General features: G+C 33.1%; 5 protein-coding genes across 17 annotated transcripts in view; 2 read left to right on the top strand and 3 right to left on the bottom strand.

Annotated features, from left to right (window-relative positions):
- LOC100884063 (uncharacterized) overlaps positions 1-10,007 on the bottom strand; it is a 113,406-nt gene extending 103,399 nt beyond the window's left edge. The window contains exon 1 of the mRNA XM_003702096.3: positions 9,732-10,007. The gene's annotated coding sequence lies outside the window, so the exon portion shown is untranslated. The remainder of the gene's footprint in view (positions 1-9,731) is intronic.
- Positions 10,008-11,071: 1,064 nt separating this feature from the next.
- Positions 11,072-12,588, top strand: LOC100880299 (STING ER exit protein). Its single transcript, XM_003701977.3, has 4 exons — positions 11,072-11,456; positions 11,553-11,709; positions 11,877-12,105; positions 12,361-12,588. The coding sequence occupies exons 1-4, from the start codon at positions 11,336-11,338 to the stop codon at positions 12,505-12,507; spliced, it is 654 nt and encodes a 217-aa protein (XP_003702025.1). The 5' UTR covers positions 11,072-11,335; the 3' UTR covers positions 12,508-12,588.
- Positions 12,589-13,165: 577 nt separating this feature from the next.
- LOC100880186 (uncharacterized) lies at positions 13,166-23,513 on the bottom strand. 9 transcript variants are annotated; one of them, XM_076529347.1, is made up of 11 exons: positions 23,061-23,513; positions 22,688-22,811; positions 21,827-22,066; positions 21,236-21,433; positions 20,438-20,557; positions 16,648-20,345; positions 16,094-16,509; positions 15,832-16,023; positions 15,135-15,671; positions 14,787-15,026; positions 13,166-14,632 (listed from the first exon to the last, which is right to left on the bottom strand). In XM_076529347.1, exons 3-11 carry the CDS (start codon positions 22,018-22,020, stop codon positions 13,556-13,558), a joined length of 6,672 nt encoding a protein of 2,223 aa, XP_076385462.1. In that variant the 5' UTR covers positions 22,021-22,066; positions 22,688-22,811; positions 23,061-23,513; the 3' UTR covers positions 13,166-13,555. The 9 variants fall into 9 exon arrangements, with proteins under 9 accessions (XP_076385462.1, XP_076385461.1, XP_012137888.2 ...); XM_076529346.1 differs by having other exon boundaries at positions 21,827-22,051; XM_012282498.2 differs by lacking the exon at positions 22,688-22,811 and having other exon boundaries at positions 13,166-14,292; positions 14,356-14,632; positions 21,827-22,051.
- A 136-nt stretch (positions 23,514-23,649) lies between these two features.
- On the top strand, positions 23,650-25,800 carry Cdk9 (Cyclin-dependent kinase 9). Of its 2 annotated transcripts, XM_003701976.3 has the most exons (7): positions 23,650-23,949; positions 24,045-24,129; positions 24,510-24,600; positions 24,679-24,845; positions 24,922-25,163; positions 25,229-25,376; positions 25,450-25,800. In XM_003701976.3, exons 1-7 carry the CDS (start codon positions 23,843-23,845, stop codon positions 25,756-25,758), a joined length of 1,149 nt encoding a protein of 382 aa, XP_003702024.1. In that variant the 5' UTR covers positions 23,650-23,842; the 3' UTR covers positions 25,759-25,800. The 2 variants fall into 2 exon arrangements, with proteins under 2 accessions (XP_003702024.1, XP_012137880.1); XM_012282490.2 differs by lacking the exon at positions 23,650-23,949 and having other exon boundaries at positions 24,076-24,215.
- A 303-nt stretch (positions 25,801-26,103) lies between these two features.
- magu (SPARC related modular calcium binding-like protein magu) overlaps positions 26,104-27,858 on the bottom strand; it is a 40,801-nt gene continuing 39,046 nt past the window's right edge. For all 4 annotated transcript variants that reach the window (XM_012282492.2, XM_012282494.2, XM_003701975.3 and 1 more), the window contains 3 exons: positions 27,642-27,814; positions 27,195-27,360; positions 26,104-26,956 (listed from right to left, as the gene is read on the bottom strand). In XM_012282492.2, the coding sequence (XP_012137882.2) occupies positions 26,868-26,956; positions 27,195-27,360; positions 27,642-27,814 (428 nt within the window). In that variant the 3' untranslated portion in view covers positions 26,104-26,867. The remainder of the gene's footprint in view (positions 26,957-27,194; positions 27,361-27,641; positions 27,815-27,858) is intronic.

The raw sequence follows: 27,858 nt of genomic DNA, 5'->3' as shown, positions 1-27,858 counted from the left end.
TTATACCGCGAATGTGTGCGAAGAGTGCACTGCATACAGAGAAACCGGTGCAGTTATTTGAATCACGTGACCCGGTGCAAGCGAGCTGCAGATAAAGGTGTGCTTACTATTCTGACGAGTTATAATCGATGTACAATTCCTTTCATGAAAACACGTGTTTTCTTTTGTTATTTTATTTCGATTTTGGATTTTTGGATTTTTCAATTTAACAATTTTGGAAGTTTTTAGATTTTAAGTTTATGAGTTACTAAATTTCGTAGGTTTCAAATTTTCAGGCCACCAAATTTTCCAATTTTCCAATTCCCCGATTTTCCAATTTTCCAATTTTCCAATATCCCAAATTTCCTATTTTCCAATTTCCCAAATTTCCTGTTTTCCAGTTTCCCAAATTTCCTATTTTCCAGTTTTCCAATTCCCCGATTTTCCAATTTTCCAATTTCCAAAATTTCCAATTTTCCAATATCCCAAATTTCCTATTTTCCAATTTCCCAAATTTCCTATTTTCCAGTTTCCCAAATTTCCTATTTTCCAGTTTTCCAATTCCCCAATTCCTAATTTCCCAGTTCCCCGATTTTCCAATTTTCCAATTTCCCAAATTTCCTATTTTCCAGTTTCCCAAATTTCCTATTTTCCAGTTTTCCAATTCCCCAATTCCTAATTTCCCAGTTCCCCGATTTTCCAATTTTCCAATTTCCCAAATTTTCCAAATTTCCTATTTTCCAATTTCCCAAATTTCCTATTTTCCAGTTTTCCAATTCCCCAAATTCCTAATTTCCCAGTTCTGAAATTTTCAAATTTCTCCAATTTTCCATTTTCTCAAATTTCCAATTTCCCAAATTCCCAATATCCCAATATCCCAAATCTCCTTCATTTTCCAAACCTTCTTAACTTTCCAAATTTCTCCAATTTCCCCAATTTCCCGAATTGTCCAAATGTTTCTAATTTCCCTAATTATCCAAATTTCCCAAAGCACCACCCAAAACACATAACATCGCCTTTGAACGTATCAAAATTCTCCAACTGAAAATTTCGTATCAAACCTCAACGATACGAAACATTGACGCACTAAAAATATTTACCTCGTCATCGAAATCCACATAATACGTAAATACGTTTTAACTCACTGTTAGAAGGAACGTGAGATCAGGGAAAATTGTTGAAACAACGTGTAACTTCAAAAATGTAACATCATGCACGTAATACGTAAAGTATCGTGTAAATTGCGTGGTTTTACGTGATCGATGATCTCTCCCTCTCTCTCTCTTCTTCTCGTCGTGTCTCTTCTTCGGAAGATATCGGATAGACACTTTTACAACGTCGTTACGCCGACAAGAAATATTCCTTCGAATTTTTTTCATACAAATTGCAACAGTGTAGAAACTTGTTTACTGCACTAGATAAGATAACATGTTCTACGTAAATGCAGACTAGCAACGTATTAACGATGATATTCTGCTCTTCCGTCTTTTGTCAAATTTTCGTTTTTGTGAAAACGCGTTCTTTGGACAAAAATTACTTTAACTTTATTTAACTTCAAAAATTATTTTAACTTTTCTTGAACTCAATCGGTGCATAATTCTAGAATCCGATAACTGATTCATAATTTTTGAAATTGATAATTAATTGGTGGTTTCTGAAACTGATTGATCGATTTGAAATTGATCATTGGTTCACAGTGTAGAATGTGCTGATTCATAAATATTAAAAGTGCCTACAGAGTTATAATTCTTGATATTGATTGATAGCAAAGAATATTGAAAATGACCACCTACCTCGTGAAGATCAAACAGATGCGATCTTCGAGAAAATCGGTTAAAAAAGCAAAGGGTTGAAGTCGTGAGGGTAATGCTCGAATTCGCTGTGTAACGCGAAATTCGAGGTACGACTTCGCTCAGCAGTTGTACAGGGTGTTTCTCGTAACTGGGACGAGGCATATTTTTCAAACGGTTGTAGATGAATCAAAGATTACAGTGGGAAAAAACTTAATGGTCTAAAAAAATGTATGTTTCTGCAGTTTAAACTTGTTTACAACTGCAACGATCCATATAAATGCAAATGTACCAGTCTTTTGCGCTTGATTGCAGACTACTTTTTATGTAGGTCTGAGTACTGCTGTATGATAATGAAAATATTAATGATTTTTCAGTTTTAATATTGAATTAAAGGAGAGATGTTTGAGAAACGTTTTCAAAGAATATTATATTATAATTAATAATATATAAGAGGGAAGTAAAATGAGACATTTTTTTGTGAACAAAAATTAGCTATTCGTTAACCATTTTGATATGAATCTGTATTGACGTATATATACGTCGAATGCAAGGAAAATGCTTCTATTATAATTTTTACTTAAAACAAGGGTTACATCTTTCTCAAAAATTACTAATTCGTTAAAATTAACCTTATAGAAATAAATTTTTAAACTGACGTATATATACGTCAAATACAAAGTTTGTATTAGGAATTTTAAAAAAATGTAAAGCAGAATGAGATATTTTTATTGGATTAAAGTTAACAATTCGTTAAGATCAATTGCATTGAAATAATTATACACTGACGTATATATACGTCAAACACAAAGTAAATGTTCCTATCATAAATTCTATATACAACGAATAAAGGTGACATTTTTTATTCGTTAAGACTAACTGTACCAAAGTAAATTTTCTGACTGACGTATATATACGTCGAACGTAGATTTAAATGCCACTATTATAAATTCTACGCAAAATGAAAGAAGATATCATTTTCATTCGTCAAAATTTATTTCGTTAATGTAAATTCTTGAATTGACGTATATATACGTCGAGCACAAATTAAATGTTACTGTTATAAATTCTACGTAAAACGAAAGAAGATATCATTTTCATTCGTCAAAATTTATTTCGTTAATGTAAATTCTTGAATTGACGTATATATACGTCGAGCACAAATTAAATGTTACTGTTATAAATTCTACGTAAAACGAAAGAAGATATCATTTTCATTCGTCAAAATTTATTTCGTTAAAGTAAATTCTTGAATTGACGTATATATACGTCGAGCGCAGATTAAATGCTACTATTATAAATTCTACGTAAAACGAAAAAGGATGTCATTTTCATTCATCAAAATTTACTGCACCATAGTAAATCTTTGAATTGACGTATATATACGTCGAACGCAGAACAAATACATCTATCATAAATTTGACATAAATCAAAAAATGAATAAAATTTTTATTCATCAAAATTGATTGCACCAAAGTAAATTTTTTGACTGACGTACATTTACGTCGAACGCAGAACAAATGAATTTATAATAAATTTGACAAACAACGTAAAGTAAAACATTTCTATTCGATAAAAAGTTTACCAATTAGTTCACCGATAAACCAATTCGCTTAGATCAACCATATCGAAATCTTCGAGTCAACGCACTCAAACGCAGTGAACATGTTTGCAAACATAGTTAGTCCAAATTATTAGAAAGAACCTGTACAAGCAGTTAAACCGAACCTTTTGGTCGTTGTCCTGGAACGATATTTCATTGGCTCGTAGCTGCACCTGCGGCAGGTGCACCACCGAACGAAAATAAGAAATTCACGAACAGCTTTTGCAGATTTGACTAGCGCGAAAGAATGACCGGGTATCGTTGAACCCAATCACCCCTCCACCCAATCAAATCACTTTTTTAATATCCTTCGATTTCCTCTATACTTGTAAACAAGTTTCTTTCTTAATTAGCAAGCCTATCTCTCGTCGAGGATTGAAATTTCCATATTAGCAACGATTTTATTGCGACGCTTTTAAAATTATAACGAGATAAGTAAATTGGTCTGAATTTAAAAGTTTTTCATCCTTGGAGATGTGACGCTATACGACGCACATTTTAGGATTCTTAATTTCGTTCTTTTAGATCGACTTTCTCTTCAGATTTTATTGGGTTATTTCTACTCGTGTTTGGTGATCGGGATATTTCGATATGATTTTTAATTGTTATTGGGAAACTTTTTGTGGCTGAGGAGAAAAGTGCAATGTTTGTCAAGTTTTGTGAGGGTATATTTGAAAAATAGTATGTGGTATATGAGAGGTTAATTCATTATCAGAACAGTCAGGGTGGTAAAAATAGTACAGATATGAAAATGGAGATATGTAGTATTCTATTTATGGGAATGATAGAGTTCCTGAGAGTTGAGCATAACTAATTTTTATATTCTAAAGTTTATCATTTTTTAACCGACTTCGAAAAAGGAGGAGGTTACTCAATTCGATCAGTATATATATTTGTTTTTTTTTTTGTTTGGAAAATGAACGTTCTTATAAACGACTAATATTAAATTTTGATTTCACAAAAAATTTACAGTATATGAATAATGAGAATACTTTCTAAAATTATTATTATTCTGAAGACAAAATGATGGACATTTTTGTATAACCTTGATAGTTATTTTTACTAATGAAGACTTACTAATAAATCAATTTATTCGAAGTAGATGGTAATAAGAAAATACCAATAACTTATTAACATAACGTCCACCGTCCTTTATAAGTTAATTGGAAATTAATTGAACGGCCTACAGCTGGTCGAAGAACCGAGCTGGAAAATGTTGAAGGAAAACAAAGTAGGGATGTAAATGTCACCGAGTAAAGGGTCCGTCATTTTTTGAAATCATGATTTACATTCAGAAATCCAAAATTCCAATTTCGAAAAACTCCAAAATTCAAAAAACCAAAAATGCAAAAATTTCAAAAATATCACCAATCAAAAATTTCAAAATTCAATTCCAACGACCAAAGGTACAAAAATTCAAAAATTAAAAATTTTCAAAATTCAAAAAACCGAAGTACAAAAATTCAAAATCTTACAAATCCAAAATTTCAACATTCAATTCCAAAAATTGAAAATACATAAATTCAAAAATCCACAAATCCAAAATCCAAAATTCCTAGTTCTCAAAATTCAAAAATTTCAAAAATCCAAAATTGCATAATTTAATTCCAAAAAACCAAAAGTGCAAAAATTTATAAATCTCAAAATTCAATGTCAAAAACCAAAAATCCAAAACTTCCAAAAACCCACAAATCCAAAATCCAAATTTTCCAAATTTTCCAAATTCAAAAATTAAAAATCCAAAAATTCCAATATTTCACAAATCCAAAATTGCATAATTGAATTCCAAAAGTCCGAAAGTGCAAAAATTCCAAAATCCAAAAATTCAATTCCAAAAACCAAAAATATAAAAATTTCAAAATCTCACAAATCCAAAATTCCAAAATTGAATTCCCAAAGTCCGAAAATACAAAAATTCCAAAATCCCAAAATTCAATTCCAAAAACCAAAAATACCAAATTTCAAAAATTTCACAAATCCGACATTCCAAAATTCAATTCCAAAAGACCGAAACTCCAAAAATTCCAAAATTCAATTCCAAAAACTAAAAATATCAAAATTCCAAAATTCCAAAATTTCACAAATCCAAAATTCCAAAAGTCCGGAAATCCAAAAATTCAATTCCAAAAACCAAAAATACCAAAATTCCAAAATCTCACAAATCAAAAATTCCAAAATGCAATCCCAAAAGACCGAAAATCCAAAAATTCCAAAATCCCAAAATTCAATTCCAAAAACCAAAAATACCAAAATTCCAAAATCTCACAATTCCAAAATTCCAAAATTCAATTCCAAAAGACTGAAACTCCAAAAATTCAATTCCGAAAACCGAAAGTCCAAAAATTGCAACTCCCACTAATCCAAAATTATAAAACTCGCAAATTCTATAAATTCAAAATTTCAACCTTTCAAAATTCCCAAATTCCCAAATTCCTAAATTCTAAAATTCCCAAATGCCAACACAACGTGAAGAATGTTCCATTCAGCATCAAACCTCCGCGAGCCTCCTATCCGACAAATAACATGCCTCTTATTACACTACCTACCAACTCCCCAAAATCCGCCAAAAGATAACTATCAAAATGACGCATTCCTCCACCGTCTATTACCATTACGCAAATTCATTATCGATAAACAAAAATCTGAACATTTTCCAAAGTAGACCGCGCGTCAGTCCATCACGGGATACGAACGTCAGAAAATTAACGTTGACGAGGCGATGCCGGAAAATCGTGTTCGAAGTACGAGAGATATTCTTACGAGCTGCAAGCAACTCCGTTATATGCAGTGCCAAGAATAAATATTATCCGGTCGACCATGTACGCGCGTCACTCGCTTGACCTAGTTTAATCCACGATCATCCTTCTGTACTAATTAGGTAGTTACGTCCGGCTTTAATAATGGCCACTATGACTCTATGACGCCTGTTAAACGTGCAGAATGATGTTGAAAGTGAGAACGCGCCTATGAAGAAAGAACACGAAGGAAAAAAAGAACATGCCTTTGAGCGATTCTTTACCGTAAACTCTTTTACTATCGTACGGGTAATTCATCGCCTTTCATCGCGGGTAATCTTTCTTTTTATGAATGAAGATGACACGCAACTATTTTTTATGCGTTCTTATAGTTTTCGTCTTAATGTAACAAGAACGATTCTAAGTACAATCATTAATTATGTTTTACACACTTTTCTGTGATGAAATTTGAAAATTTGGGAATTTTTAGAATTTTAGAAGTTGACAAAATTGAGAGATTCAAAGATTTGAGGAACTTGGGGAATCTAGGGTATTTGGGAATTCGAGGACTTTGATAGATTCAAAATTTTGAAAAATATGGAAATTTGGAAAATTTCAAAATTTGGAAATTTTAGAAATTTTGAGAATTTGGGGAATTTAGAAAATTTTGTGAGTTAGGGAATTTGGAGAATTGGAAGAGCAATTTATAAAATTTGGAAAATTTAAAATATTTGGGAAATTTGGTGATTTAGGGAACTTGGGGAATTTGAGAAATTTAGAAAATTTAGAAAATTTAAAATATTTGAGGATTTTGGTGATTTAGGGAATTTGGGGAATTTATCAAATTTAGAAAATTCAGTGAGTTAGGGAATTTGAAGAATTGGAGAAGTTGAGAAATTTAGAAAATTTGGAAAATTTAGAATATTTAAGAAATTTGGTGATTTAGGGAATTTAGGGAATTTATCAAATTTAGAAAATTTTGTGAGATAGAGAATTTGGGGAAATGGAAAAGTTGAGAAATTAAAAAAATTTGGAAAATTTAGAATTTTTTTAAGAATTCGGTGATCTAGGGAATTTGGGGGATTTAGTAACATAATCAATTTTGAGAATTTTATAAGTTTTGTAATTCGAGAACTTGCAAACATTAAACGTACAAAGTCGGCTATTACATCAGCATAATCATAATAATATACAGACTCATAATATCCATATCTCGAATTAACAAATAACCTAATACTAATACTAATAATAATTAGTACTGCACATCTTCCAATAAAGATTGACACAGTTTAAGCGCGATAAACATTCGCTACTATTATTTGGGTCACGATCGGCACTGTTCGACTAATCAAAAATAGTCTGGCATTTATTAATAATTCGTCAGTAGAATAACCCACAGTATATACTAAAAATAATATTCAGCGTGTTGAACAGTTCTTTTACGAGTGGACTCGAGTGAAGTCCCATTCTCCTGTAGCGATCGATATTAAAAAGAAATAAAACCTAACCGACACGGCCTTTCTGTTCATATCTCTCTGTAAATGTATGCAACATTTATGCCTTAATTACGTTTGCTTAAGATCATTATGCATATCGATTCAAACGCCACAAATATGTCGGGTCTTGGCCACAGAAAGATTTATGGTTACGATTGTGTACTGACTTAACACAAAAAGTTCTTGCAATATTTTTATGTTAAAAAAAATGTGTGGAATAATTTTGTGATTGAATTATAACTGAAAAATATACATATTAAATATATACTTTTATATTATAACTTAAAAAGCGCGCCAAATAATTTCAGCGCGGGAAATTCGAAAATTGTACCGAACGTTTGCGCGGGAAAGTTGAAAATGACGTCGCAGTCTGGTTACGAAAATTTGAAAACTATCCACAATGACGCTAGCGCGGGAAATTGAAAAATTATATTCGAGAATATTAGTATAAGTTTAAGCTTTTCGATGAAACTTCAAACTTGTGAGTTCAGATAAAGATAGTTCTGTTCTAACCCATTTTATTGACAACAATTAATACGGTTTCATATATACGAGCTAATTTTTCTTTTTCATGAAAACCTTGTAAACGCTTATATACCGTAAGCCGCTAAAACAACGACCGTGCTTATCGATACGATTAGACGCGTCTATATCGAGTAGCTTTGTCGTAATTCCGTCTCGAATGTATATATATAACTCTCTATGTGTGGTCGATTGAATGGTAATGACATTTCTCACAATCGCGTTTGAAGGAAGTCGAGTGAAGCGGGTTGACCCTGAATTCATCATACCACGGTCAAAACAAAGGAACGAGTGACTTAATAAATTCCAACAATAGTAACACGAATACTACAGCTAAGAATATTATCATTCGGTTCACGCACACTGAACGCTTCGTATATTATGTATTACTTGAGATAACTAATGCATAATTAATTTTTATAAAATTAACAAAAAGAGAAAAGTACTAGAAGCACTTTCTCTAGAAAATGACGCTTTAAATGGAGATCCACGGTAGATGTTTACAGTGGAGAGTTATGATATTTAATAATCACAAATTACACAATTTTTCTCTAAATTAATCTTGAAAAAAAGAAAAGGTAAATCATGAATATCTCAAACGGTGACCTCTATCGTCGGAACGTATGTGGGTAATGGGACGAGTTTAGCCAATTAACAACTGTTTTATCGACAGGGTAAATCCTGGGGCAATGACCTCGTTGTTGAGGAGCGCTTGACCTATATATCACTTATGTATCCAGCAAGCGTACACGTGTATAACTCGTGTTCTATTATTTGTAACTACCATTACGTGTAATTATCCCTATTAATATTTTTCAACGTTCCTTTCGAAGTACCTTATCGTCCGAAAATTTACCGATAATAAAATTCACGCATAGTAACGTTTCGTAGATAAAAGAAAAATACAATGACGTTTAGTAATTTCATCATTTGGAATGACAAAAAACGTATTATTGTGCCGTGTTTTATTCGTTACTGATAACAAGGTTGATATCAATGATCAAGTATGTAAAGTAACAATCGAACGTTATCGATTACGAGTTAATTAATTTTAGGGACGAACAAAAGACGTGAACAGATATTCACGGCCATTGCCAAAGAGAAGTCGCTTTAAATAGCTAACCAAGGGAGCATGCCTTTTTAACTCAGGTCAATAACACGCGATTGATCACGTTGTTTGCGTACAACAAACATCATTATTATCGATAAAAAATACAATGATCGATTTATCTCTTATCGCATTATCGAAAATTTTTCAACTGGAAGATTTTACGATGTTTCATTACTTTGAAACAATGAATACAATGCAAAATACGTCGGATGAATATCGCTCTATTATCATTCTAATTTGACTACAAAACAACCGAACGAGAAGGTCGAAAGAGGGCAACATCCTAAGAGTCAATGTCCTGTTGATGACAACAGGGAACACACCCGAATCAGGTCATAAACGATTCACTTATTCCACTTTGATACATACATGATCCACTAACATAACTCACAAAGAACATCGCGTGTTTCGTGATAAAGGTATGTCAAATAAAATTTCGAAACGTTCAATGAATAACGATTAAATGTTTAAAGGGTGTTTTTGTGAGTTGCGTACCTGCCACCTCGAGGGTACTGCCAATTATGCGTCTCGTGGGACGACAATCCAACAGCGAACAAAAATCCGATTCAGCCACGACGGGCTGTTGTTTTCGTCACAAAACACTGCACATGTTATCACACAGCATTGCACGTTTTCATGAGAGAAGTCTTCCCTTCGCTCGAACGAACGATCGTCGCAAACGAACGTGGTTTACACAAAATTCACCTTCTTACTAGGCCCAATACCGCCATATTTCCTGTTGTCCCGACTACTCGGGCACAGTAGTTCCACGACCTATATAACACCATTAAGTTGGGTACACTCGAAACACGTTTTCGGCATCGTAACCCCTAGCGCCCAGTGGCAGACATTTTTCTACGCCCATTCAAATTTTTACGCGGAAAAAATAAACGTCTAATACCGACCGAATTAGATATCATTGTTTCATTAATTTTAATCACATTTTAGCGCTAGAATATTTTTAATTATACTGTTCAATAAAAAGATGTGTAAAAATAATGTGTAATTGTAAAAAATATTTTCGAAGATTATCATAATGTAAATGAAAATATATCAGTACATATAATTTTAAATAAATAAAAGTAACAATTATAACAATGGTAAATTTATTCTTAAATAATTTATTGAATAAAATTAAAATTCTAAGGAGTTTAATTTAAAAAAATTATATTTAATTCTAATAATCAAGATGATATACATGATAAGGAAAAATTGTTGACGTTATCAAATTTTACAGTTAATTTTTAATTTTATAATTTTATTCACATTAGAGATATGTATTATGTCACATTTATGTGATATAGCCTCACAATTTACATTTGGAAATAAATTTACGTTTCATTTCTTATTTTCCGTCTTGTTCAATAATGTTAGTATAATATTTAGTATAAATAGTAGACTAAGATCATAAGGCAATACAGATCATCAAAGATCAAAGGTTTTGTAGTGCCCTCTACGATTTACAACGTTATTATGCAACCGTTTGATTCATGCGTGTTTATTGCACGATACTTGGAAACCCTACGTGCAAACAGAGTTGCTAATCGTGCATTTAACGAGCACTTACTGGACTATCGCCATCTAGCGGTAGAAAATGAGAACTAATTAAACTACAGTTTCAAAAGTGTGTAGTTCACCCTGTTCGCAGAAGAGATGACGCCACTTGTTTTCATAAAAAATTCGAAAATATTTCTATTTTAATTGACGACGGTATGCTTTAATTGCTTAGTAAATCAACACTAATTAACTCTAGAGCCTTTCTACTGCGTTCACAAGTCGAAAAAATCAGTAAACACACAAATTTTATTCAACAATCAGTATTATTATTTCCCGCCTCCTGGCGCTAAATGGCTACAGTGTTTTATGCTCCGTGAAACGTTTATTAGTTTATTTTGCATAAAATTACTTGTTGTTGCAAAGAGATGTGCACAAATAATTTAAGAAATATAAAATATTGTATTCTTTCCAAAACAACATATATAACATAAAAAAAGAGTATACTCCTTTTGACAACCTTAGTTGAGAAATTACTGCTTACTCGATCGAAAGCTGTCAATGACAGCTGATTTGTATTGTGATCGTATAATTCTGAAATAAAAATGCCGAAAGTAGTCTCAAGAAGTATAATCTGTTCGGATACTAAGGATCAAGAAGAATACAGCGAAGAAAAACCATTGCACATTTATTATTGCTTATGTGGGCAAATGACATTGATTTTAGGTTAGAATAATTTCAGTTGTTTACATGCATTATTTTATTCCAATACAAGTTGTAAATAAAGGTATATATAACACGTATTTTTACATATTTTTACAGATTGTGCTATAGAAAAGTTACCTTTGAGAAAAAGAGATGGTGCACGTGTCATTGATGGAAGTAAACATGCCCACAAGATGACTTGCGAACAAGATGAAGTCGTATACTTAAAACGCGCCGAAGGCATAGAAAAACAGTATCGTCAGAAATGTAAAAAGTGAGAATGTTATGTTTTTATATATATTTACTTAACAATATTTCTTAAAGATTTAAACGAGATTTGAGATTCTGAAAATTAAGATCTCATTATCCGTATATACATTATAAGTCGTTTCTATACCTTGTAAGAGCTGTAAATTATAATTTGTACATATACTTTCACAGATGCGGCTTGTTTTTGTATTATAAACATGATCAAGGAACAAACATTGTATTTATAGTAAAAGGTGCAGTAATTAAAAGTTCTGGTGAAGGTCCAATGACAGATATATACAACCAAGTTGCTATCGAAAAACCCAAGAAGATAATGGTAACAAAACATACCAAGAATATGGGAAAATTCAGTTCTGTTACGGTCTCTACAATTGATGAAGAAGAAGATGAAATTGAAGCGGTAATTTATTTATTTCTCTTCTAAAAACCACAGTAAAATAATTGGTGCTAATAAAAAACTAATGATACTGAAATAGGATAAAGGAATCAGTGCACGTATTAAATGCTACAAACTAAAACTACATTTGTTTCTAACAAAACATATACACTACTTAAAAGCAGTACTATATTAAGAATTAAAAAAAATTTATGAAGATGATTTTTTGGGTTTTGTTTTTAAACAAGTAATTTATGTTAAAAAATTTCATGCTTTCAGAGAGAAGTTGCTGATTCATACGCTAATAATGCGAGGATAATAGAGAAACAGTTAGAAAGAAAAGGAATGAATAAACGAAAAGCTATGCCCCCTCCTGAAGCGGATCCAAAAAGGACAAGACCCAGAGGAACGTTATTGGATGTGTAAATATCGATTGTATTATTGTCGTGTATATAAATTAAATTTTATATAAAAAACAGTAAAAAAATAAATATTGTATAAATCTTTTGTGAGTTTCAACTTATATTCTTTTATTGTACCAAACCTTCTTAAAAAGTAATGATCCTAAAAAATTAAGTCATTTGTTAACATTATATCGAATTATTTATTAACATTACATAAAAGTAAATATTTAAAATATAAATGACTAGATACAAATATTGCATAAAAATGTACATTGCAAAATAGAGATATAAATTTAATAAATAAATACAATAACTACTTATAATTCATCAATAAGAATCGCATGGAGGATAAACGGAGTTCTACTTACAAGTATTAATTGGTAAAATGGCAACGTTAAATGGTAAGAAAAAGTTACTTTACACATTCTGCAATTAATCAAATTAGTAAATAATTCTACGAGATAATTACGGATGATATGGCTCTTTAATGTGGAAGAAAGAAAGATCTATCTAAATGTATCGTACGTATAACTGGCCATGTTACATCTACGATCTATAAATATGCAGTGTGTAATACTATGACATATTAATGCGCACATTGGTTGAAAATTGGGTGGGATATTAAGCTAGCTGCGTTTGTGATCGTGATATTTTTCAAAGACATCCTAGTCGTGTAATAGTTTAATCGAATGCAATCAATACTTAAGACGTCTCTAACATTCCCACTTTGCCATATAATCGAAGATAACCCAAAAAAACGACTTTAGTTTGCGTACTCCTAGTGCCATGTTTCATAATTACCTTCAACGTTACAACAAAATCATAGCACATTTTTCTATATATCTAATAAATGCATTTCAAATATATTCCTTTTGATTATTAATATCAACTGCAACTTGCTTCAAATTAAAATTATATAATTCTATTTTTACACATAGTACGGGTCCGCGGTTAGAATTATCACGTTTCGCGGTTAAAGACGATAGTTTCATTTCTCTTTAATAATATAATTCGTAAAACTAACGGCGCGATGTATGAACAGAAACACACATAGCGACCAGTCTGTGTATTTAAGTGTTAATCTGAGAAGATTTAATATCCGCTTTCTTAAGTATTGTGGGCTCGTCTTTCAAAAAGGTACCCGATCTAGAACCCACCGTAGGTTGTTTCGGGACTTCCCCGTTATGGCACTTGTTTTTAACTTTTTCATCAGAGGATGTTTTACTATTAGCGGTTACTCTTTTGTTAACGACAGCGGGTTTACTTATTTTATTAGTGCCAGACGATTTAGGGGAAGATCTTTTGCTAGGGCTTTCGGAGCCCTGTTGATTCAACACCGATTCTTTCTTTTCTCTCGTCACGCTAGGGTGATTAACCGTGGATTGCGTAACCGGCCGAGCGTTTGCAGTTTTATACGACACATTATTCAATGACTTACTCGGGACGTCCGGTGTTTTTGCAGCGTCTAAAAGATTTCTTCGCAAATGGTAAGCACTTATGGCTGCAGCTCTGCTTCTACTAGCTGCAGTCGAACTTTCCAAGGATCTTCGTGGTCTCCTCGCCGCTGTCAGTGGACTTCTTTGCTGCATAGGCGGTGAATTTTTCTTCGCTCCTTTGTCGAAAGCTTGCGCTTTATTCGTAGTTTTTCCTAAAGTCGGTGAAAGTTTGTTTGACGTGTTTGATTTGGGCGTTGTTGTTATCTCAGTCATCAGACTATCAGTGGACATCGAAGTATCCATCTTGTTCGGCTTCTTTTTAACGACTACGGGCTTGTTCTTCGACTCTGCTAACGAATCTACGGATAAACCTATTTCTGTATTTTTTTGTTTGAATGACGGCGATTCTGGACGTGTAATGCCACAACTCTTACTGATTGAATCTTTTTTGTTATTTGTTCTACTAGCGTTCGATTCGGTTAAACTATCCGAAGAAAGAGCTTTCACGTCCTTTTTAATAGGCAACTTTATCTTGGCCAGTGGTTTCTTATCGGTAGCACGTTTCATTGCCGGACTAGACGTTCGAGATGAATCTGAAGACGAAATCATTATTTTCCGTCGTTGTTGTACCATTACCTTCTCTTGTTGCGGCGGTTGCGTGGTCTCTTTAGGAACAGATTTATTTCTAGGTTCCAAGTACCTTGATTTCACCTAAAAAATTAGTATGTGAAAAATTCTGGATAAAAATAGCTTCTTGAAAAGCATCTGCAATTCGTTTACAATTATTGTTAGAAGTTTAGTATTTACAAAAGTACCCAGTAGGTGTGTTATTAATGGAGAACCTTATAAAAATTAGACAGTGTACCTCTAATTTATTGGGCCACGATTTTGGTCGAGTCGTATCCGAAGTGGTAGGTTTATCAGTTTGCATTTTACGTTCAAGTGGATCGCTCTTCGGCTTGTTAAATACTTTTTTCGTTTGCTGTTGTTGAACCACTGCCATTTGTTTCAAAGTTTTATGATTATGCTCGGATATAACCATTTTCACGCGTTTTAAATCTAAGCTTCGATTCGTCATGGAACGACTTGATGTTGGTCTAGGTTCCTGTAGCAAATAAGCACATTAATCAAAGAAGCAGTATTCAGTAAATGACAAAAATGCCATCTTAGGAACTCATAGTGATGTCATAACATCATCATCATTATAGCTTACTTTAACAAAGTTAGGATGTTTCGGCTGACGTTTTATCGTCTCTCGAGGTAAAATTACAAGGCAAGCCAACTCCTGTATCCTGCGTCGAAGTTCGAGGTCCATTTTTAACCACATAGTTGTTCTCGCGGCGCGTGCTGCGTCTCTAACCAAACATTTCTCTACTCGACTCTGAATCTTCTTCAAGAAATCAATAAACAGTGGACCCCATTTAATCTTTTCTTGGGCTTCGTCCTGTTGAACCGACGCTAACATTTTATGCAATTTTGAATAACTTTTGCACGCTTGTTCGGGCGGTAACCGTTCAGCAGCCGCCAAGAAGTTATCTTCTAAACGGCTTATGTTCCACGTTAATTCTCGTCCAAGAGATTGGAAATTTTCATTTCCTAGTACTCCTGAGAAATTGTCCGATAGGAATTTCACCGATGTTTCCAATAAATTCGATACCATTCTGAACACAGGTTCAGCCCAACGTACGTTTGGTAGAGTTGCCAACAGTTTATCACAATCCATCATGGTTTGGAGCACATTATCAGTAGACTGTAACAGAAAAATAAAAGTGGAAAGTTAAATTAATTAAGGACAACTTATTATGCTATGTATGATTAAAACAAATTGTATTATTAATTTGATAATACCAATACCAAAAGTACCAGCTTTTAAAAGTACTTAAAAAAATTTGAGATATTAAAAAACATACCATGTGTACAATATGCTGATGATAACACTTTGCCATAAGTTCTTTTGGAAGCGTCGCGAAAGCTTTACATGGCCAAATTCGTACAAAATGCCTCGTAACCCATCGTAGAGATTTTCGATATACTTCGTCAAGGCCATAAGCTGCTGCCAGAGGCATACACTCTAATACACCAACAGCGCATATTTGGCAAGGCTACAACAAATCAGATCAGTAAGATACTGTTACAGTAATAAAGAAACTAACAAATGCAAATTCTATATACCTTGTGAAACAAGTGGCAATATTTAACTTTAAGCGTATACCCAATAATTTCTTTAAGACCTTCCAAGCATAACATATCAGCTAGCGTTGCAAGTTCAACTATGCTTATAGAATCTGGTATATTACTTTCTCCGCTGTAAATGTGGCACAATGCAAAATGTACCGCATCATAAGAGTATCCTTGTAGAGAAATAACATTTCCCACACTCTCGATCCATCCACCACTAAGAATCGCCGCAAAGTACTGACAACGAGAACTTAATATACATTTATGAGCTCTTATGCGACGACCACCTACGTCGATCGTTACATCTGGATTGATCTCCTCTAAAAACATCCTTAGTAAATCTTCTCCCAATCTGTTGTATGGTCTACTTCCTGCTAAACTTGATGTCTCAGTCTCTTCTGTGCTTCCTTCTGAAATAAACATAAAGTTCTAGTCATTTCAAGGTGCTTGTTGATTCTCTAGTCTCATTATATTATAACACAAGATGTCTTTATACTACATCACCGGTATTAATCTATGTTTTTATTATACTATAATAAATTACCTACCAGCCCCAGAACGACCCATGCTGCTCTGCATACTGCTTAAATCAGACTCAGATATAATCCCTTCCCCATCATATTCTCCAGTCAGCTCTTCAAGAGGAGACTTTTGCTTAGGCGGTAACGAAGTGCTCATGATTGACGTGAATTTTCTAGGAGGTGGTCTCACTGACCCATTAGTCCTTGACATTAGCAATTTATTTTCAATCCAAGAAGTCTCCGGAATATTGTTGCGCACCCGATAGGTGCTCCTATCTTCCTTCACGCACAAAATATCAGTGCTATGTGATACTACGGGTGTCTTATCTAAATCAGACAATCGAACAAAGTTTGAGGTTGTTGTTTTCAGACTATGCGACATAACCCTGTCGCTCTTCTTCGACGCCGCATTGTGGTCGTACGTTGTTTCCGTTTGAACATAATCCGGATTCTTCAATTCGCTCTCGATCTTTTTAATCGTCTCGTTCAAAGATTTATGCGTTTCCGATATTTTACTACCTATAGCAGGAACTACTTGAGATCGATCCATATTTGGCACTTCTCCGTTCAACAACTCAGACAATTCGTAATCATGATTATCGCTATCGGGGGATGGACCACTGCCGCTGCTGATGTCAAACGTCTCACTCTTCCGCGTTTGTCCTTCGGTACTTTCTGTACAAGTCTTTTCCCATGCGGAAGTCTCCGAATATTCGTCCTCGTACTTAACGTCGGCGATGTTAAGACTCTCGATCCGTTCAGTTTTCAGTTCGGTGTACTCGTGTTCCTTTATACTAACTCTCAGTTCTTCGTTGATTATTTCAACGTGGGAATTTGGAGGCGTATCTCTGACATCATACTCAAAGCAATCTTCGGAAGACGTGTCCATGTTAGATGCGCCATTACCGTCCTGAAGGAACTTCTTCTGCGTAAGGGACTCTGGCTTCGCTGTGTCGCTCAACGAGTGACTGGAATTAGGCTTCCCTTGTAATTTCTTCAAGTCTCCTCGATCCACGGAAAGACTATGAGCACGCTTGTGCTCTTTCCTAAACATCAGTTCCTTCGCGATCTGCCCGTTGTTGTTAACATTCTGCGTCTTGTCCACGTTCCAAGAATGCCGTTTGAACGCCGGCCGAGACGTGGACAGAGTTCTTCTTCTCACCACTGGAGAATCAGACTCTATGTACATAAAGACACTCGGTTTAGCTTTCTCTCTGACACACTTTTGTTCGCTCGACAATTGATCTTCCCTCGTGGTGATACTATTTTTACCGGAATTAGTGTCATCCGATTTTATTTCTATCTGTTTGTCGGAGAACGCGGAGAAACTCCTCCTGTGCGAAGGCTGCGCAGCGTTTTCACTGTTCTTTGGCGGATCGCTCAGATCGATGAACATAGAGAAAATATTCTTTTTGTCGTTTCCCTCGGCAGGTTTTTCGCATTTGACTTCTTCCACCTCCTCTTTCTTCGGCTTCGGTGAATTGTTCGCGCCGGACATGTCGACGTAGAATTCGCAGTACGATTTACTGCACCCATTCTGTTCCTTTTTGTCCGTCGGGTGATTCTGCTGCGTGGCAGGCTTGCTGTCCATGTCCTTCAAATTGACAAAGAAACCTAGACTCCCGTGCTTTTCATGATTGCTGATCTTCCTCGCCGGTTTCTTCACGCATTCGGAACTCGAGAAACTCTGAGACATTCCGTGAGCGTTGCTTGGCTTGGGGTCGTTTTTATTACAGTCGCTCATATCAACCACCCACGCGGTCATGGAAGAAGACATTCTCGCAGGTTTTATTCTAAGGTCAGGTTCGTTCATGATAACGGAACCTCCAGAAACGATAGGAGTGGATTCCGTTTTCCGTCGCACAGTGGGACTATCGGTAGGCTTAGAATAGTCCGATGTGCTGACACCTCCGGAAATAATAGGCGTAGTCTCGTCGCACTTAGTCTTCTTTATCGTGTCAGTCCTACTATCCTTCTCTAAGATGCAGCTTAAGGTAACGGGCAAACTGTTGCTACAGTTGCTCGAATCGTTGTCCAACTCCGTATGGTAATCCGTGACTATTTCGTCGCTGGCGCTCTTTGTTACCGGATAAATGTTACTTTGCGAGAAAGTATCGGTTTCTGACGACGTGTGATTGCTTTCATATTTTGCGTTGTCCAGGGATAGGTACGGTATCTTGTGGTATGGAGTGTCGCTTGGTATTTGAGCATCCATGGTGAACTTGTTCAGTACAGGGTTGATCGGAATCGGAGGTTCGTCTGGAGGGTTAAAACACGAATCGCCGTCAACCCGGTGCCCCGAATACTGAGGTATAGCATTCTGGAACACGAGATTGCCCTGCCGTCGTTCGTATTCCTGTCGTAACACCGACAGTTTCTCGTCATTCGAGTCCAGCTCGAACGTGTTCCTTCTAATGAGAGAAGGTCGTCGGGTATCTTCCGTTGAGTCGACGTCTTTATCGTTAGTTTGATCGTTCGTTTCTTTCTTAGTGTATGCGGTGACGGAGTCACTAGTGTTATTTATTCGTGATGTAACGTGCCTGTCATTGTTTATATTTGTATTATTGTCGGGGCAGGGAGAAGGATGCGCACTTTCACCGCTGTCTGCTTCCTTAATTTCTACTGCTAATGATTCTTTGTTTGTTGCTGTATTGGAATTTATCTTATCTTCGGAAATCGAATCAGTTCTTCTTACTTTCTGAGTGTCAGTAAGCGGTTCTAGGTACTCTGTAAGTTTCAACTCTCTCTGGAATTCTGCCACTCTTTCGTGTCCACTTTGTAAATTAGTTGCTTTGAGCGGAGTGAATTTGTAACATTGTTCTTCAGCGAAGTCGTTGGACTTACTTGAAAGGTACTTGAAGGTATAGGGAGAGTATGATTGTGGTTTGTCGTCGAAACAATGATTTTTAACTACGTTTGAAGCTGGAACCTCTACTTCGTCGTTAAGCGTTGATGCATCAATGAAATAATAATTGCTTGTGTTACAGGAACTTTTTTGTTTGGGTACATCATGAGAAACTTCATGTTTTATGCTTCCTGACTGTGTAGTGTCAGATTGGGAATAATTAGATTGACACAAATTTCCATCTTGTAACTTTTCAACCGAATCTTCCTTTGTAGATGCTCTTTCTACATCAGTACTTACTGATGATGCATTACCAAGATCAATAAATTCGAATGATTCGTTTTCATCGCTGCCACAGTCTGATTCATAAAATGGATCGCTAAGTACTTGGTTTTCATATTGAAAAATTTCATCTGTATGAGTTTTGGGTTTTTGAGCGTTGTCTGTGGATGAACTAGAAGAGTCTAATTGAGGCTGTTCTGCATCGACAGAAGAGCATGTTGCGCTATGATCATTTGAAGCACATTCCATCAACCCTGACTCTACCAAGTCCTTCAAATGACATGCGCTGTTATAATTAGTTGAATTGTAATGCTCATTGTCTATAACTACTTTGTGATCTTTATGGTTTCCACGTCTAGCCCGTATTTTGTCTGTATTGTCATTTGTTGAAGCATACTCTGTGACTTGCAATTCTTCAAAGTCGGTGCTCGAATTCTCAGATGTAGTATTTTCATGTGGACTTACAGAACCAGTTTCTAAACCAGAATCAGCCATATCGGACAAAGTGGGACTTACATCCACTGGAGCATATTCTCTTACATTTCTTGCACTTTCAATGCTTGTTAAGGGACAATTTGCTGATGTATAATCCACATATCTTTAACATAAAGAAAACCATTGATGAAAAAATACTGTAGTATTTAATATGAACAAGATAAATTTTAAAATATTATAATTCTAAGTTGTAACCTTTTATTATCATCTGATATTTTGTTAGTAGAGGATGAATTCACAAACTTTGAAGCACTCAGAATGTGTTTTACCAATAATTGTTCTTCATTCAATAAATTTGAATTGCTATATAGAAGCCTGAAAATATAAGAATTATCAGTATAAATATATAGAAAAGGAAATGAATCTAATACATGTTATTCTATCATGTGCATTTTATAACAGTGATAGTAAAAGGATAAATATAAAGGATAACTTACTAATAACTATAATTTACACTGTGCATTAAAATATAGGTTTGATCACAAAAATGCAAATTTTATGTAAAAGTTTTATGTGCACAAAAATATCGAAATAAGCATGTGTTTAAATTTACAAATTTTTAACTTAAAATTAGAAAGACATTTGCCATATCCCAAATAATCAAAAAGAGTTTTTTATTTATAAGTATAAATTAAAGACAATGAACATAATATATATCATAAACAAATTCTTTAATATATTACAAAACATATAATACTTTATTAAAAAATCATCTTTTATTTACAATTTACATAAATGCATGCAGAGACCTTTAGTTTAAATATAGGGAATACATTGAAATGTTAATTCAGAAAAATTTGTGATTCAGTAACATTGTTGATATTTTTCTTATATTTAAAATAATTTAATGTTTATAGCAAATGTATATTTACACAAATGTTTCTGCATTATACAAGAGTCCATACAGACATAATTTGATTATATGAGTAATAAATATATATACAGTTTTTATAGATACTGCTTCTAGATAAATGATTAGGAATATGGCAGTACCTCACAAAGCCTTCTATATGATGAAAAATTTCCAGTTTATCAAGGACGCAATCAATATGATTGTTAATGTGCATAAAATAAGGCTTGAGAACCTTGTAAAAATGTGGAGCTCTTGTTTTAATAATACACTGGTTTGTTCGTATGATATTATGTCCATATATTATGTTAAAATCACAATACAAAGAATCCGTAAATATGCTACAATAAAACATTCTATTCAGTTTATGTATTTATAAATTTACATTTTGTACACAAAAATTATTTGATACAAATACAAACTGTAAACAGATGCAACAAATATTACAAACTCAAATCTCTCACGGATAAACTTTCTAAATTAAAAGTTTCAGATATTTTATAATTTTGTACCATATATTATACCAATCATTCCAATATTCAGTATTATACACATTATTTGTACAAATAAAATTATACAACAAAAAGTAATTTCATGAAATTTTAATTGTACCATGCTGGGATTTATAAAGGTTTCATACAACTGTAAATTTGATTATTGTTTTTATTTATTTTTTCAATTTCTTAATTAATGATATGAATGTATGAAATAAAATAAAATTATTATTATTTTACCTCAAAATGTTATCTTGTAGATTTCTAAGACTGTTTGTAACAATCCGATTCTTTTCTTTGCGTTGATGTTTTTTAAATATTTCGCTTGAAGGAAGTTCAAGCTTGACAGAAGTATAAAGCTGATGGCAATAAAGCCATTGATGTATTCTGTCTAAATTTCCACTTTGCTTGTTGTTGCCCCTGCCTCCAGCCATGAGACATGTTTAATGTTTCATACTTTTCCACCTTTAATCCGTTAAACTTTTATATGTATAAGAATAAAAAAAAATACAGATAAATTTAAAGGTAGGCACAGGTTTGTATGTTGCATACAAATTTTACATTTAGCATTTTATATTATTTAATTCTATGTTATACAATTTTTTTATTTGTAATGAATTTAGCTTCATTTATAATTGACAGAGTTTTATCATAGGTGCTGAAAGAAATGGTCAAGCAAAAAGGACTCTAATACTTCTTTCTACAATGTATGCATCGCTGACAAAGTACATAACAATTTCAAGGTCAACACAGCAGATACTCCTTGCATAGTAATTATCAAACCTTTCATAGTATTTTAAATGTATAAATAATCACATTATATCTTTAATATATTATAAGATTAAACGAACTGTCTATTCAATTGCGGATTATTACATAATATTTTCGAAAGTGTCTTTTAAATCATATTTAATAATCAGTGAAAGCAAATAATACAGCTACTTTGCGTTTAACCTTAAATACACAATCCTGCGTATACGTTTGAGAATAAAATGTTCAAATAAATCTATGAAACGGAAGTTTGAAAATTGGAATAAATTAAGATACAAATGCCAAAAATAAACTTGTACAATTCTAGCACAGTTCAAAGCAAGAATTCACCATTTGAACGAAATATATCCAATGCCGATTAATTGATTTATTAATAAAATTTCATATCGTAGTACACAAAATATAATTTAAAATCGTTGTTAAGGGCTTAAGCTTCTCTGACATCTAAGAAACACTGGTTAAAAACATTTAGTTGATTATCATTTAAACATCTTCGTACAAATTCGAAGTGCGACTAACTTTCAAGTATTAAGAGTAACATCCAAGTTAGTACAATTTAATATAATATATTTATTTTAAAGAAGTCATGAATGAACGAAAATCTTCTCAAATAACATGATAGAACGTTGAAATTTCTTAAATATATTTTTGACAAGCCTTTCTCAATGATTTATTGATCGCACTTCGTACATATGTAACGTACCTCGCATTATTTCGGTTCTTGGACACCGGTCTGGATATAACATGATTATACGATGTTACGAGACATAATTTTCTCGCGCATTTTGTTCGACACGTCCGCTACGAAATTCGGCGGATATTAACGGTATAACACTGTAAAACGATTACTTGTTTGTTGTTCAAAACACATAAATATGCGACGTTCGTTCTCGATCCGAAAGCGTGAGACTGTCTACTCTAGGTTCCGCTAGGTGCCGCGCGAATCGAGATCAATTTTTTATTTTGAGGTTAGGTACAAGAATGTTCTGTCAAATTTCTCCATATGAGTTCTCGTTTCACAGATAATGGAACTTCTCATATGTCGAATTTTCATTCATTCCGCGCATATTGGCTCTGATTGGTTCTAGCAACTCTGCAACCGGGTATACCACACATGCGCTTTTATTAAATTTACGACGACAGGATTATATACCTTGTAGTTCTTTTACTCGAACTTTTAGATTTTCAAATTTTCAATTTTTTTAAATCTCAAATTTCCAAATTCTAAAATTTTGAGAATTTCCAAATTTCTAAAACTCCAAATTTAAAGATATTGATATTCTACAATCTTTAAATTTTTAAGTTTTTACTAGTCGAGAATTTACTGATCACCATATATATACGGAAATAGAAGAACAACAGAGTGGTAGGGAGTATACTAAGCTCAGTTGAGGTGCGCGAAAAGGATTCGATCATCTGTGAAACAAAGTGTATGTGCAACACTGTTTTGTTACATTAATCATGTTTACCTGATGAATATTGAAAATGAACACTAGAGAAAAAGAGAAATACATCGAAGAATTCGATTTTCCTCATTGCGACGAATCTTCGAAGTATGAAAAGGTCGCGAAAATTGGTCAGGGCACCTTTGGGTATGTTTGACACAAAATTGTAATCCTCTTTTAGGTTAGGTTGAATACACGGTAAAAGTTTTTACTATCTTTTAATTTTAATAATTATTTTGTAGAGAGGTGTTCAAGGCTAGAGATAAAAATTGTACTAAAAAGTTCGTAGCTATGAAAAAAGTATTGATGGACAATGAAAAGGAAGGGGTATGTACACGTTCAAATATTCGATCGTTTAATGCATCTCTTTCCATTTTTTGTCCACATCGTCTGATTATATAAAAATGCAAAACGTTTGTATATAAACAATAATTTGTTGTATTTATATTCTGTTTAATAAAAAATGTTATATCTTTAAGATGTACTTGTTAATGATGGGGCATGATGACAAAGTACAATGTTGCAAACAAATGTGGTGTAAGTCACCAATTAATCATCTTGCTATTTAACTAAAAAATAATGAAGGTAGACTCATGAAGGCTTGTATCATGTCCATCACTAGTATTTACATTTTAATGAAATATTTTAAAGTAGAATATGTATAACAGTATTCCTCATTTTTATATTAATCAACTATTTCTTTACAGTTTCCTATAACTGCTTTAAGAGAAATAAGGATATTACAATTATTGAAACATGAAAATGTAGTAAATTTAATTGAAATATGTAGAACGAGAGGTAAATATTCTATACCTGTATGTAGTTGTACTTCAACAGAATAATATTTTGTTGATACTATTGAAATTGTTTTTTCAGCAACTCAATATAATCGTTACCGTTCTACATTTTATCTTGTATTTGACTTTTGTGAACATGATCTAGCTGGTCTGTTATCAAATGTAAATGTTAAATTTAATTTAGGAGAAATTAAAAAAGTAATGCAACAATTATTAAATGGTCTCTATTATATTCATAGTAATAAGGTAAGTGTATATGAATTGTATGATTAATATTGATCCAAATAATCACAATTTGTATCATGTATACATATTTTTATAGATTTTACATAGAGATATGAAGGCTGCAAATGTTTTAATAACAAAAAATGGTATACTAAAATTAGCTGACTTTGGGTTAGCTCGTGCATTTAGTGCAAATAAAAATGGTCAACCAAATCGTTATACAAATAGGGTGGTTACTCTGTGGTACAGACCACCAGAACTGTTACTTGGTGACAGAAACTATGGACCTCCTGTAGATTTATGGGGTGCTGGTTGTATTATGGCTGAAATGTGGACCAGGTTAATATCTTGATGGTATTTGTGGTAATATGGGAATATAAGCTCATTACTATTCAACATTGCAGGTCACCTATAATGCAAGGAAACACAGAACAACAGCAACTTATATTAATTTCTCAATTGTGTGGTTCTATAACAACAGAAGTATGGCCCGGAGTAGAAAATTTGGAATTATTTAACAAAATGGATTTACCTAAGGGCCAGAAAAGAAAAGTAACTATTAGTTTTGCATAATTAAGTTTATGATACATGTGAGTAATGTTATTAAGAATATTTTTGTTTACAGGTTAAAGACAGATTAAAGCCATATCTAAGGGATCCTTATGCATGTGATTTGTTAGACAAACTTTTAATTCTTGATCCCTCTAAAAGATACGATTCAGATTCGGCATTGAATCACGATTTTTTCTGGACTGATCCAATGCCGTGTGATCTTAGCAAAATGTTAGCACAGCATACACAAAGTATGTTTGAGTACTTAGCCCCACCAAGACGTCCTGGTCATATACGTCATCCTCATCATCAAGTATCTGGAGGGCCAGCAAAACCTAGTTCTAGCATGGCTGATAGTGGTTACCAAGATCGTGTATTTTAATATTTTTCGTTCCGACAAATATATACTGCCCTCTATCGTTTATTTTCGTTGTCTGTATAAATTTTGATAAATCGTATAACGTTTGATTTTAATGTCATTGATGTATATACAATTTTACGTTAAAGTCAAATATCTGATTCACATAAATTTCAGAAACAAACTGTAAGATTTTTTTTATACATATATACATATAAATATATATATATTATTTATATATATAAATTTTGTACAAACAGAAACAGTCTCCTGATTTAAGCCTTCTATTTCCAGATTTACTTAGTTTCTAGTTAATTATTTGTGTATCGTGTTTTACACAGTTTTTGTTTTTACGAAACGACACTTGAATATTGTTAATTTAACTTTATTATTTTTACACTGGTACAACACTTTTGATTATTACGGAACAGTGAACTAATAATAATTACGCATGGATGATATTTTTCGAACTATTATACATCACGATATTTTAAATAAAAGTAATCGTTAATTGTTGCTTCGGAAAGTAATTTTCCAAGCGCATTATGTCAAAACAAAATTTATTCAATAAACAAATTTCAACTTTACAATTATTCTCGAACCAATAGTGTTATACAATTAATAACTATAAAAGAAATCTTAAACACATACAAGTCTAAATTCACTAAAAATCTAAATTTAATAACTGTAGTACTCATGCAACCAAAGTGAAATAATTAGTAAATTCGATAACTCGTTTAGCAATCGTACATCCAATTTCACGTCTGCATTATCATATTGTCATGAGAAAGCAGTGTCGTGCGTAGCACCTAAATAAAAAATTCAATATGTACATGATTGTGTATGCCCGTAATACTTTGTTACTTTTTATTCTTACGACTACGATAAAATAAACTATCGTACTAATCGATATCTGTAAGGCACAGATAAATATGATTTATATTAAAAATAAATGACGCGACAGTGGTATTTATCACCGGCTATAAAAATATGAATAAAAATTCTTTTAACACAGGCAACATGTTTCGTTTTAAATATTCCATTTCTCTTGTTACAATCGACGTGCTAAATGAACGGTCACTGCAATAATGTATTGATGAAATGACGAACACACATTTATATCACATATATTCTTAATCATCGTCGTTCTTTAAAAGCTGTTCCAAGGGATTCGGGCCCATTCTTTTCGGCTTACTCGTTGATGCTTTCTCCGTACTGTCAGCTGAAATAGTTATTCATCAGTTTAAAAATACATTTCTCCAGAATCATGTGTTTCAAATTTTAAGAAATATATAGGGTAAGATATACTAATTTTGGCACTGTATTCATTGTTATACCCAACACTGTATAGTCATGTTTAAAAATTTTTTACAACTTAATTTTTTGTTTTGATGTCTTAGAAAATGTTAACACCCTATCATTGTATAGTTTAAGTATATTTTAATAAAAAATATAATTACATGTGGTGGTTCGTTGAGCATTTAGACAACTGAGCCACTCTGTCATACTTATCCTTCTGTCATTGTTGATATCACAGTATTTAGGCAATCTCTTGCCACATCTTTGAAGCTGCCTATTATTTGCTACCATTGTGCGGAAACTTTTCCATTCCTTTCTCTCTAAAACCTGCAAAAATAGTACATACATCAATAACAATTTTTTAGTCCTTGCAGTTCAAGCATGTTTTTTATTAAGATATAAGGAAGGTTAGAGTTAGCAATACATTCAAGCATAAATAATGAGAGTCTGCTGACCACATTTATTCCAATTTAAAAACCAGCAATTTTCTCAATACCTTCTTTCAATTATAAAAAGAAATCTAATATTACAAAATCATTTATGATGCGTTAAATTTAATATATAAAAGAAAATAATAAAAAAAAAATTTTGAGGAAAATATTTCATGCCTTATTCTTGTTTTTATCAAGCATAACAAAATGCCAAGTCGCTATTTGTTCCTCTTTCGAAGCCTGCCACTTGGCCGTCGTCTCGTCCGAGTCCGTTCCGGACGCCTTCATCTTTTTCTGCATTAGATCCATTAAATCTCGTAAGAACAGCTGTTTCTTTTGTTCTGGACAACCTGAAATACCATAAACGATAAATTTGAAATACTTGTTACAAAAA

The sequence above is a fragment of the Megachile rotundata genome, chromosome 3 (genome assembly GCF_050947335.1).
Source record: "Megachile rotundata isolate GNS110a chromosome 3, iyMegRotu1, whole genome shotgun sequence".
In the NCBI taxonomy this organism is placed as follows: domain Eukaryota; kingdom Metazoa; phylum Arthropoda; class Insecta; order Hymenoptera; family Megachilidae; genus Megachile; species Megachile rotundata.
This window is presented reverse-complemented; position numbering and strand designations above follow the sequence as displayed.

Bases quoted from the DNA above. Each gene is read 5' to 3' on its own strand.
- LOC100880186 (XM_076529347.1), bottom strand. From the start codon at position 22,020: ATGGCTGGAGGCAGGGGCAACAACAAGCAAAGTGGAAATTTAGACAGA. The intron at 16,024-16,093 runs GTATATAGAATT...GATTTGTTGTAG, and splicing joins ATTGCCACTTGTTTCACAAG to CCTTGCCAAATATGCGCTGT. The intron at 14,633-14,786 runs GTACACTGTCTA...CTAATTTTTTAG, and splicing joins CGTGGCCCAATAAATTAGAG to GTGAAATCAAGGTACTTGGA.
- Cdk9 (XM_003701976.3), top strand. From the start codon at position 23,843: ATGAACACTAGAGAAAAAGAGAAATACATCGAAGAATTCGATTTTCCT. The intron at 24,130-24,509 runs GTATGTACACGT...ATTTCTTTACAG, and splicing joins TGGACAATGAAAAGGAAGGG to TTTCCTATAACTGCTTTAAG. The intron at 24,846-24,921 runs GTAAGTGTATAT...ATATTTTTATAG, and splicing joins ATTATATTCATAGTAATAAG to ATTTTACATAGAGATATGAA.
- LOC100880299 (XM_003701977.3), top strand. From the start codon at position 11,336: ATGCCGAAAGTAGTCTCAAGAAGTATAATCTGTTCGGATACTAAGGAT. The intron at 11,457-11,552 runs GTTAGAATAATT...ATATTTTTACAG, and splicing joins GCAAATGACATTGATTTTAG to ATTGTGCTATAGAAAAGTTA. The intron at 11,710-11,876 runs GTGAGAATGTTA...ATACTTTCACAG, and splicing joins TATCGTCAGAAATGTAAAAA to ATGCGGCTTGTTTTTGTATT.